Source organism: Prionailurus bengalensis, chromosome C1 (genome assembly GCF_016509475.1).
Source record: "Prionailurus bengalensis isolate Pbe53 chromosome C1, Fcat_Pben_1.1_paternal_pri, whole genome shotgun sequence".
Classification (NCBI taxonomy): domain Eukaryota; kingdom Metazoa; phylum Chordata; class Mammalia; order Carnivora; family Felidae; genus Prionailurus; species Prionailurus bengalensis.
In genome coordinates this window covers 130,653,282-130,665,213 of record NC_057345.1, presented here as the reverse complement: position 1 = coordinate 130,665,213, position 11,932 = coordinate 130,653,282, and the positions used below count along the sequence as shown (strand labels likewise).

The window sequence follows — 11,932 nt, the reverse complement described above, 5'->3', positions numbered from 1 at the left end:
TTTTTAAGCACTAATTGTGTTACTAAGTTAGGCCAGGAATGCATTGCCCCAATTCTGGTCTTTTTGATGGAAGCGAATAATTAAGTTGTCAGTTAAAAGTAAGAAGGGATAGAAGGACCAGGGAAAGGGGATCTTTACTTACTACATTAAAGTTATATGACATAAAGTCTTTCAATATTGATGGAAATACATACGTCAAAGCAGATATAGGTATAGTATCTCACAGTTAAGGAATAAGTCTTTAGTAGGTTCCAAAAAATACTAGCTTTCCTATGGAGGAAAGACAATTAGTATGCATAATTTAAAGTAACCATATCAAACACATGGCCCTTTTGCAAAGCATCATAGCAATCTGAAAAAGAAAAGTTCATATATTGAAATAAACACAAAATAAACCAATTAATTCTGAATAAGTAGTAACAACTTTATTTTAACTCAACGTGCTGAAATGCAAAAAATATTTTCAGCAACAAGATACAAAAAGTATGTATCTTATCATTAACATCAGCTGATTAAAAATGAGGCTGAAAAGTTCAATATAAGTCTTTACACATTTTAATCTTGAAAATCAATTTCCCCCAGAATTAATTTTTAAATAATTTTAGCATAATTTTATTTTCAAAAATGGGACTCACTTAAGTTATATCTTCATTCTAAAAAACTGGATGTGAAATTAGCTGGGTTACAGTATACAACAATAAACTCTAACAGAAAAATATTTAAATATAAGAATTCCTTTTCAAACATAAAGTCCACATACTGCAAACAGAAGACACGGTGTGGTGATTTCATTCCTAGTGAAGAGGAAGTCTTGCATATGTTAGGCACTCAATATTTGTTCACCTGGACCTAAAATTGACATCATTCCATGAACACTTAAATAAAGTAGAGCTCATAATCTGTATAAAAGAGGTTTGCAAAATACTCTTCTATATGCTGAAAGTGCTGTCTTTATAATCTGAAGACACCCACCCACCCACATTATTTTGCAAGAATACACTGAATTTTATCCATCAAAGAGCATGAAGGTCCAAGTCAGAATAATTCACCTTTTCATATATACATGGTTATGAGGAAAGCTTTGTTGAGGTGGATTTTAACAAAACAACTTACTGAAGTCTCTAGTGTTCTAATTTAGTAACATTGGGTAGCATATATGACCCATATTTTAATAAAACTTTTACTTGGGTTTTAAATTTATGCACAAAATTTAAATGGATAAATAAATTAGTATAACATTTTTGGCAATTTAAATTCTAACTTAGGTCTAGTTTAAAAATAAGCTAATAATGCTCATGGTTACTTTTTAAGAGTTCTTTGCGAATATTTTAAAACTGAACTTTAAAACTGATGTCCTAAAAAGGCACTGTTTTCATATTTCATCATGCAGTAAAGGTCACATTTTTGAAAATTATAATTGCTTGTCCATCAACTGTCCCCCCAAATAAAGCACATTTAATGAAATATTTCAACTAACCTGAATTTTCAACATTTAACTGAGTCCTATTTTCAGAAATTCACTCTTCTGAACATACCACACACAAGTCTAAGCAAATACAAGCATATGTACACACACACACAAACACACGCACACACACGCCCAAATGACATAATACATGCATGGTTCTCCAATTACTATTTCAAGACAATGACACATGAGTATTCAAGGAGGTAACAATGGCAAGCCATAACATTATGGCACCTTCATATTTGTGCTCTAAATACCAATATACGTTAAAATTTAAAAACAAAAAAGGCACAAATATAGTGTTTCTGTATCTCAAGCTGAAGAACAGTTTTCTAATGGTTACTGTGATAACGTATAACATTTAAAACCAGTCACTTCTTTTTTAAGGAAAAGTTCTGTTTAGGTGACAAAAGGAAAACAAGAGCAGGCTGATAAAAGGCAAAGCTGCTCAGGACAGTCTGTGCCTACTGAACACAGTAGTGTGTAGTTTCAAAACGAAAAAATAAAAAGGCTATTAGAGCACTTTTGTCAGAATACATTAAGTTTTTTTTTGATTGCCTCAAGATCCCACAATACCAAAAAAAAACCCAACAAAAAACAAAAACCAAAAACAAAAAACCAAAAAAAACCCCAAAAAAACAAAAACCCCCCAAAAACCCCAACCCATAATAAATAAAAAAATAAATCAACTATGATAGGATTCTGTTAGTATAATGGTAGGCATTATATTATCTGAAACGTGGACATTTCTAGAGACATGGATATTCTCACAGCACAGTGTTTGACGTTTTTGGTACAAAATGTACTACCAAACTACAAACAAAAAACGAAAAAAACCCTTTATAATAAAACCCTTAGGATTTGCAATAAACACTAAATTAAGTAGGTAAAAGCAAGCCGAAATGTTCATTATACGGGTGTTATTACTGAAGTCACTATGGTTAGAAACGTAGATGCAAGCAGTGAATTAATTCACAATGTGCCTACGTGCATTTGATATAAATGGATACACCAATATATATATATATATTTTGACACATGACAACAAAATCTATAGCCTGAGGAATTTTGTTTTGTTGTAAGACCCTGGCAAAATATTAAAAATCTTAACGTGTATATGTATGTGCGTATGTACTTTTTAAATTGTACATTGTAAATTTAATGGACTCAACTTGGTTAAGGAAGTGAGTTTCTGTTTCCTATAGTATTCTTACATAGGATGAAGTTCAATCACATGTAAGAATCCTTCTATCTCAAGGGATTCTTCCAATTTCAAATTTAACAAGATTCCAATTAAACTACATAGAAAGAAATGAAGATATCTGAAAATATGATCTTTTCAAACTAGTTTGCTGTGGTTAACAAATGCTTATCTGATAGTGATTGTTCAATGTAAATATGAATCACTCTTGATATATTCTGACTGCTTCAGTGAATATGTAACAAAGAGATAACAAAAATAAAATCTATTTTAAAACCTCAGGCTTTTTTTTCCGTTTGTTCTAAATTCAAAAACTAAATAAACAAATTATACAAATTTTAATATGGAGAATAAAGTATGTATGTGAATATATAGGTATATGCATTTTTTTCCAGTGACACACTTTTCCCCTTGTGGTCAAGTATAAATCTTGTCTAAGAAGCATATTGTCACTATTCCATGAAATCAGATGCAGTGACTTGCCACTGCTCCTACTTCTCCGGGACAATGCACCAGGACAGACCTTCACTGTGAACAGAGCTATCAAACACTGAACATGTGTATGTGTTTAAAGCTAAATTCATTTATAATAAAGAACTGGCCCATGAAAAGCAGTTTATAAATAGTTTATCCTGTTCACATTATGCAGAATTTCAGTATCATCCACAATGTTAGTACAGTAACTGAAACAGAAAGGAGAAAGCTAGGGGGGAAAAGGTTCAGAGTGTGGCCTAATATATTTCTAAGGGTTCTCTCCTTTAGTCTGCAAATATCAGTTCACTATTTTTAGAAGGAGAGTAGAGTGTCCAGAATTTTATTGTTCAATTGCCTTCTCCAAAGTGGGATAAGACAGAGTAAATTCAATAATAAATATCTGAAATTCAAACCAATTTAACTATAATCAAGAATACCTTTCTTATCTATTATCACAAACATCCCAGTTGCCTCCCTCAGTCTTAAAAAATTCTTGCAAAAGTTAAGACACAATTAATTATACCTTATTAATACCCTCAAAAACAAACAAAAAAATATATGTACCATTTAGCATACAAAAGTTACACGTGAAAAGTGCATATATAGCTTTCTTAATTGGCCCACTCATTAAATTTACATTTGGTCATCCTTACTTTCAACATGGACAGAATGTAGGTCATATAAATGTAGGTCACTACAAATTAAAAAAAAATTAATTCAGCACAAAACATGCTTTCTTTTTATTGAAATCTTAACCTCAATCAGTTCTCAGTCATTGTAAACTTGAACAAACCCACAAAGAAACACAAGCAAAGGTTTGTTATGCTTCTCTTAGTCTGCTGGACAGTCAACACACAGAAAAACATCCAAATTTTACTAAAAATTTGGGCCAACTCATTGCATATTTGCCCCCTGAAATGAAAAATAAATTAGAATTGAAGCAGTGTATTGCCGTAACTTACTTTGAAGGTAAGCAGGTTCTCCTATATGTATAGGACTTAGACTGGAGACATTACCAGTAATCTCCAATACGAGTGCTTTTAAGAAGAACCTAGTTTTAAACTTTGAGATAGCATAGGACAAACCCTATAAAATTCATTTTGCTTTTCTCAAACTAATGGAAGATCCTTTTGAAACTTAATATCTTCAGTTATCAATATTACTGCATTATGGAGCTAGTGCAATCCTGCATAGCCTTAGTCAAAATGACAAGGCACAATAAAAAAATTAAAGTATTATATGAACAAGAGAAGTCATTGAAGATAATTTAAGGCCTTGAAGTGAATTAGAGTATAATCAGTCTAATTTAAAGCTGAAGAATAAACCATAAATTATCCACCTGAAATGCAAGCAATATGCTTTTTCAGCTTCTGTTCGTGGACAAGACAACAGAAACAACTCTTGCTTATGGTTTGTTATTAGAATCCTTCTGGACCTGGAGGAGTAAAAGTCAATTCCATTTTTCTACAGTTCATGGAAGATTTCAGGACTGTTTTAGCCGTTTGCGTGGAATGCCAAACTGTGGACATTGTGCAGATGCTAGTGCTCGGAAGGCTTCTGCTACTAAATGAGGGTGAGACTGAATCATGGACTTCCACCCTGATGTTTCCATTATGTCTGCTGCTTGGCTGAAAAATAAAATTAAGTGATGTTTATTAAAGAGTACTTTTCAAAATGCATTGTTGCATTGTTAGTTTTAGAAAAAATCACACATTTCAAAATGTTTCAAGCACTTTTGCCTCTCTATATTGTCAAGCCATGTGAATTCATTAAAATACCATCTTTATGTTACCGGTATTTTCTGTTGCAATTGAAACTTAAATTCTTCTGGAAGTTCTATACTCTGGAAATATGTGACACTTTTCTCCATAGTCCCAACTCCCATTGTTACCATTTCTGTACCAGCTTTTTAAGAGCTCTTTTCCCTGGCTGTTACACATAGGTTTTCTCTAGAGTTCCAACTTTTGCCCTCACTCTTCTCTCTTAACTTCATCATTCATCCTATTGTATCCACTCTTTACAATTTTAACTATCATACTCAATGATGGTAAACTACTGATTTGCTAAATCTAGCCCTCCCCACAAGATACAGTCCCAACCACTTGTTCTCTTTATTTGGACAGCCTCAAGCCCTAAAAATTCAGGATCGCCAGGAAAGAACTCAACACGTCTCTATCCAAGCTGCAAATTCTTCTTCCCTCATTTCTAATCAGCTGATGCTTCCACCACCACCGAGAGGTAACATCAAAAACCTGGGAATCATCTTAGACTCCATCCTTTCCAATCAATCATTAAAGCCCTATTTTAATTTCCAAAGATATTTTGAATTCCCAGTCAAGGTTCACATCATCTCACATTTGGATTATCACAACAGTCTCCTAAATTGTCTTCTAGTTTCCTATCTTGCTCCTCTCAAACTGGCTTCCATGAACTGCCTTAGTAACACAAATATGACTATGTTACACCCTATTGTTCCCTAATGCCTGTATCCAAGTTCTTTAGAAAAAGAAACAATTTTTCCTACTTCCTCTCTCTACCTTTGTATCTCTCCTTACATGCTCAGGTAACTGCTCATTGTATACTGACTGTACAACATGGTCTCCTGAGCATGCAGAGTAAATACCTAATCTAGTTATCCTGGTCTCTTTTCTCCCTTATATCCATCCACCATCCAAATAATATCCAAATATTATAGACTGTCCTTTCAAAATGTTTTATCCTTTCATTTCTCTCTAGCCCCAACTGTCACCAATCAACTCTAATTTCAACTCTCATCTCTTGCTCATCTCTTGCCTGCACTACTCCAGCAACTTTCCAATGTATCTCCTATATTTAACCTTGCTCAACTGTCACCACAACCACCACCTCAAGCTCCCCACAATATATTCTCTACCTTGTAGGCAGAGAGATTGCTAAAATTGAAACTCTGATCATGCCCTGTACTAGGTTAAAACCTTTTATTGGATACCCATTTCTCTTTGAATGTCTAAAAGTCCCAATGTTATTTACATGGCCTTCCAGGATCTGACCTTTGTCTGCTTTCTCCAGCTTCTTCTCATAACCTCTCTCTGACTCTATATTGTTCTTTCTTTATCACCAAAACTTTGCACACGTGATTCCCTTTTTTTGGGATAAACTTTCATGCTTCTTCCCTCTTCTTTACCATGGTAACTCCTACTAATACTCCAGGTGTTTATTTATACAATAATTCCTCAAAAAGGCTTTCTTTCACTCCTAGTTTAGGTAAGGTTCTTTTGCTGTATGCTTGGGATATACATTATCTAATTGTTATGCTTTATTTCAATTACTTGTTTAATTCCTATTTGTTTCTTGCTAAACTAAACACTCCATAAAGGTAGGGGAAACATTTGTCATGTTCATCACTATATTTTTTTGTACTAAGCACACTGCCTGAGGTATTTACTTGATAATAAATATAAACGTATGTCAAATGAATGGATCACCTACTGCTTCATGCTTCTATACTTTGGATCAAGTGATCCCTTCTGTTTATAATGCTTGTTATTTCCTTCTTAGTTTCACTAACTCCTATTTGTGTTTAAAGACTCAGATGTCATCTGCAGGAAGCCATTCCTAAACCATCCAGCCTTTGTCAAGTGCCCTGCACATGTCTTCCTTTATCATGTTACTTACCACATTATGAAATAATATATACATGTATTTCTTTCATTAGACAAATTTCTCAAGAAAAGGATTTTTCCCTATTTTTATATGCAGCACCCTAGCACAGTACTTGAGACACAGATGCTAGGTAAATGTTTGTGGAACTAAACAGTAGCTGAATAAAACAACTTTTTAAAACTTTGCCTGACATCATATTACCTGTATGTAATTATGTTTATCATTTTAACTAACTGTTTGGAGTCACATAAATACCTCTTAATATACCTGGCATTTTCATTTATTTAATTCAAAAAGATCTACTGAAAATCTGTACATACAACAGCTACTCCAGGGGATATAAAATAAGGGGATAAAAAAATTATCATTGAATGCTAATATATTTTAAATTTAAATAGATTTTTCTGTGATCATATACCATGACAATAACGTATCATCAAATACTAACCAATATACCACCAGTGACTTAAACGTAGTTACTAATTTTTACTTTGTGAAAACAGAATTCACAAACTGATAGGAATTCAGAGTTAACAACATAATACAGTTTAAAAGAATGGGAAGTAATCAGGTCAACATTCATTTTATTGTCTCTAACACTGTCTTTTTTCACTTAAATCTACTTTTGATAAAGTGTGAAAATGGAATTTAAGGGTTTATTGGTAAAAACTAATCAAAAGCAGGTGAAAATTCTTCAAACTATCAACTCTTCACCTTTTCTGATTTTGAAAAATTACAAAAAGTAGAAAATCACTCTAAAAATAGGAGAAGAAAACAAAAAAAGGAAATAATAAGTTCTAATAGTTCATATTCAGAAGGTTGTCTTAGAAAAATGTAACAACTACCATACAGTTTCAACAGGGAAAGGAAAGAACAAACTGCTACCAGTAGGGAATATGAAGCAGCTAGCCTAAAATACTATATGATGCAAGGTACTTGGCTAACCTAAGAAGCAGTGGGTGAGCAGTCAAATATAAAGACTGTCTAGGCAAATGGGGTACATTCCTCATAGGAAAAAAATAAGTATTTCCTAACATCTTTAGAAATGTTTTCTGAAGGGACAGGGAAAAAATCTAGTAGCCACTGAAATACATGGGCTCAGCTATATACTGTGCTTAAAAAATTAAACTGTCTATCCCAGTTCACATTAGAAGCTGATCTACAAGGGAGCATAGCCTCAAGAATCCACCAAATCATATTATTATGTTTTAAAATAACTGGCAGTTTGCTTCATACAACTAATATCTGGATTCATACTTATTGTAGATGAGCAAAAGGCTATGCAAACACTTAATTTCATGTATGCAGATCAACTTTAAGTCAGAAACTGATGTCATCTTACTTGCTGTTCCAGTTTTTCCCATCTTTACACCCAAGTTGTCGAAGTACACTGCACCTGCATTAAAGATTTAAACACACTTAAAAAAAAGTCCAGTGAAAAAATGTTGAAGGTGTCATGCCCACTGAAATACAGGCATAGCTTACCTATTAATAAAGTCTATGGCTTGTGCTTTCAACTGTTCTGCACTGTGCAAATCTGCAAGGACAAGGGTATCAGCAACATTTTCTACCGAGAGGTTACTACACAAAGCTTCTTCACACATGACCTTCAGCCGTTCCAGTGCATACTATCCAAAAGGAAAACACAGCAATTAAACATTTACTCAAACTACCAAGTTTTAAATACTTGGTATTTATAACTTAGAAAATAAATTTAAAGCACATTATACTTTGAACTGAGGGTAAAAAAAAGTCCTGAAGTTATTTTAACCTAATATTAAGAAGATACAAATCAATGAATTCAAGAGAAAGACCAATTTTCTTTAGGAAATTTCAATTTGTGCAAAATATGTACTGTCAATTTTAAAAACAGGGTTTTATTCTTTAAAAACAAAACAAAACAAAAAAACCAAAAAAACAAAAACCCTTCTTGCTCAAACTCTTAATGAGTGAATTTCTCTTCTCTATTTTAAACACCAGAGTGTACCAGCCAGTCTGTTGCCACTGCTCAATCTTGAAGAATGAATTATAAAAGGCCAACAAATCATTTTGATAACCACTTCTTTAGTTATTACGACTTTAGCAGCTTTACTGAAAATTTATAATTGATATACAATAAACTGCAAATAAAGTTTATACAGTCATATGACCATCATTAAATCATGACACTGAACATAATCATCATCCCCAAAAGTTTCCTCCTACCCCTTTATAATCCTTCCTTTTCACCCCACCTCAGGCCACACCTCTGGTATGCTTTCTACTGCTGTAGTTTAAATTTTCTGGTATCTTCTATAAATGGAATCATATAATTTGTGACTGGCTTCTCAGCATAATTATTTTGAGATTCATACATGTCACTACCATTTTATCAACAGTTCTATGCTTTTTATTGCTGAATAATATTCCATTGTGTACAGACATACCACAATTTGTTTCTGCAATCCTCTCTTGATAAACAATGGGTGTTTCCAGTTTTTAGCTATTACAAATAAAGCGACTATAAACATTCATATAAGTTACTGTATGGGAATATGCTTTCTTTTCTCTTAGATAAAGTAGACTCACTGAATCAGATGGCAAGTGTAAAATGTTTTTTCTTTTTTAATATTTGAGGGGGAAGGGAAGGACAGAGGATCAGAAGCAGGCTCTGTGCTGACAGCAGATAGTCTGATGAGGGGCTTGAACTCATGAACCATGAGATCATGACCTGAGCTGAAGTCGGATGCTTAACTGACTGAGTTACCCAGGAGCCCCAAGTGTAAAACTTTTTAAGAAGCTGCCAATCTTCCAAAATGGTTGTTACCATTTTATATTTCCATCAGCAGTGTATGAGAGTCCTTATTCTTCCACATCCTTACCTATACTTAGTATGGTCTTTGTAATTTTATCTATTACAATACATTTGTAGAAATATCTCATGGTTTTAATTTACATTCCCCTAGTAACTAATGGTGATGAGCATCTTTTGATGTTGTTAACTGACATTAGTTCAGGAAGTGTTTGTTCAAATATTTTCTCTATTTTTAGAAATAACATTGTTTTCTTATAGCTGAGTTTTGAGAGTTCTTTATATAGTTTATATACAAAAGTCTGTTAGCAGATATATTCTGAATATAAGGTACTCATCAGATATATGCTTTGCAAAGAATTTTCTCCTAGTTTGCGGCTAGTCTTTTTTATTCTGTGTTTTCTGAGGAAGTTTTAAAATTTTATTTAAGTCTAATTTGTCTATTTTTCTTTTATGTATTGTTTTTTGGTTTTATAGCTAAGAATTCTTTGCCTAACACAAGATTACAAAGACTTTCTCCTATGTTTTCTCTTAGAAGTTTTAGATTTTAGGTTTAAAATCAATTTTGCATGACTTTTTGTACTTGGCGTGAAGTTCACATAAAAAGTTCATTTTTTTCAGGAATATAGGTATCCAACTGTTCCAGCACCACTTGCTGAAAAGACTATCCCTTCTTCACTGAATCGTCTTTGCACTTTCATCAAAAATTAGATATCCAGGTGCACCTGGGTGGCTCAGTCGGTTGGGTGTCCGACTTCGGCTCAGGTCACGATCTCGCGGTCCGTGAGTTCGAGCCCCGTGTCGGGCTCTGGGCTGATGGCTCAGAGCCTGGAGGCTGCTTCCGATTCTGTGTCTCCCTCTCTTTCTGCCCCTCCCCCATTCATGCTCTCTCTCTGTCTCAAAAATAAATAAAACGTTAAAAAAAAAAATTAGATATCCAGATATGTGAGAGCCTATTTCTATACTCTCCATTCTGTTCAAATGAGTTGTCTATCTTGTCACCAATACAACATGGTCTTAAATTCTGAAGCTTTATAGTAAGTCTTGTCATCACGCAGTGTGAGTCCTCTATTTTGACCTTCTTTTCTCAAAGTTATCAGATTTCTCTAGGTCCTCCCACTTGCACATAAATTTAAAATTCATTTGTCAAAAAACCCCACACAAAACCTACAAGAGACATGTTGGTTCTACTAATGAATTTTAAGAACTGAAATTTTAACAATATTGAGAGTTCTAATCCATGAACAAAATTTCTCTTTCCATTTATTTAAGTAGTACCTGAATTTCACTTATCAATATATTGTAATTATTGGTATAGTCTTGAAGATCTTCTCAGATTTATGCCTATATGTTTAATATTTTTGATACTACTACAAATGTCATTTTTTTAATTTAAATTTTTATTAAGACAGTTATAGATTCATGTGCAGTTGTAAGAAATAATAGATTCCAGAGCTGCCTGGGTGGCTCAGCTGGGTTAAGCGTCTAACTATTGATTTCGGCTCAGGTCATGATCTCACAGTTCATGATCAAGCCCCACAATGGGCTCTGCGCTAACACATGGAACCTGCTTAGGATTTTCTCTCTCCTTCTCCCCGACTCACACTCTCTCTAAATAAATAAATATTAAAAAAAGAAAGAGAGAAATAATAGATTCCAGCTCAAGAAGAAAGTGGCAGAGTAAGTAGACCCTAGGCTCCTCTTGTCCCATGAACACAACTAGATAACTACCAAATCATCCAAAATACGCCAGAAATAAACCAGAAGATGGACAAAACTAACAACTAAAGGGAGAGAAGAGGCGATGTTGAAGAAGGTAAGAAGTGTGGAGACGTGGTTTAGGGGAGAAATGTATCATGGGTGCTGTGGAGGGGAGGAGCCATGGTCATGGAGAAGGGCCAGAGAGAAAGAAGCATACAGGGGGATATAAAGGAGAATGTTTCCCCAAAAATATTGGTTTGCAAAACGAGAAAAGCTGAATTTCATGAGTTCTTGCAACACGTGGAGATTAAAGCCTAGAGATTTAAAGGTCAGTAAGTGGGCTTGCTCTGCTCCTGGAAGGAAAGCAGACAAACAAGCCAGGAACAGACAGAATGAAACAGCAATCTGAAGAAAATCTGGGACAAACAGGGGGAGATTATTTGCTCCTCTAGGAGGACATTCTTGAGAGGCAGCATTCATGGAGACACTTCTCCCAGAACAAAGGAGCTGGCCAGCACCAGTTACTTCCCCAACCCCTCAGCATAAACACAGAGCCACATGCAGGAAACAGCACAGGATGGCACTGGCTGCTGAACTTGCTTACACCAAGCTCCACTCCCCTGTGTTCAGGCAGAACTGCCCTTCTCAGTCAAGC

At 34.3% G+C, this 11,932-nt stretch overlaps 1 protein-coding gene across 2 annotated transcripts in view; it reads right to left on the bottom strand.

Annotated features, from left to right (window-relative positions):
• Positions 1-403: 403 nt before the first annotated feature.
• SPOPL (speckle type BTB/POZ protein like) overlaps positions 404-11,932 on the bottom strand; it is an 86,534-nt gene continuing 75,005 nt past the window's right edge. For both annotated transcript variants that reach the window (XM_043576621.1, XM_043576622.1), the window contains exons 9-11: positions 8,271-8,413; positions 8,128-8,181; positions 404-4,771 (exon numbers count right to left, since the gene is read on the bottom strand). In XM_043576621.1, the coding sequence (XP_043432556.1) occupies positions 4,627-4,771; positions 8,128-8,181; positions 8,271-8,413 (342 nt within the window). In that variant the 3' untranslated portion in view covers positions 404-4,626. The remainder of the gene's footprint in view (positions 4,772-8,127; positions 8,182-8,270; positions 8,414-11,932) is intronic.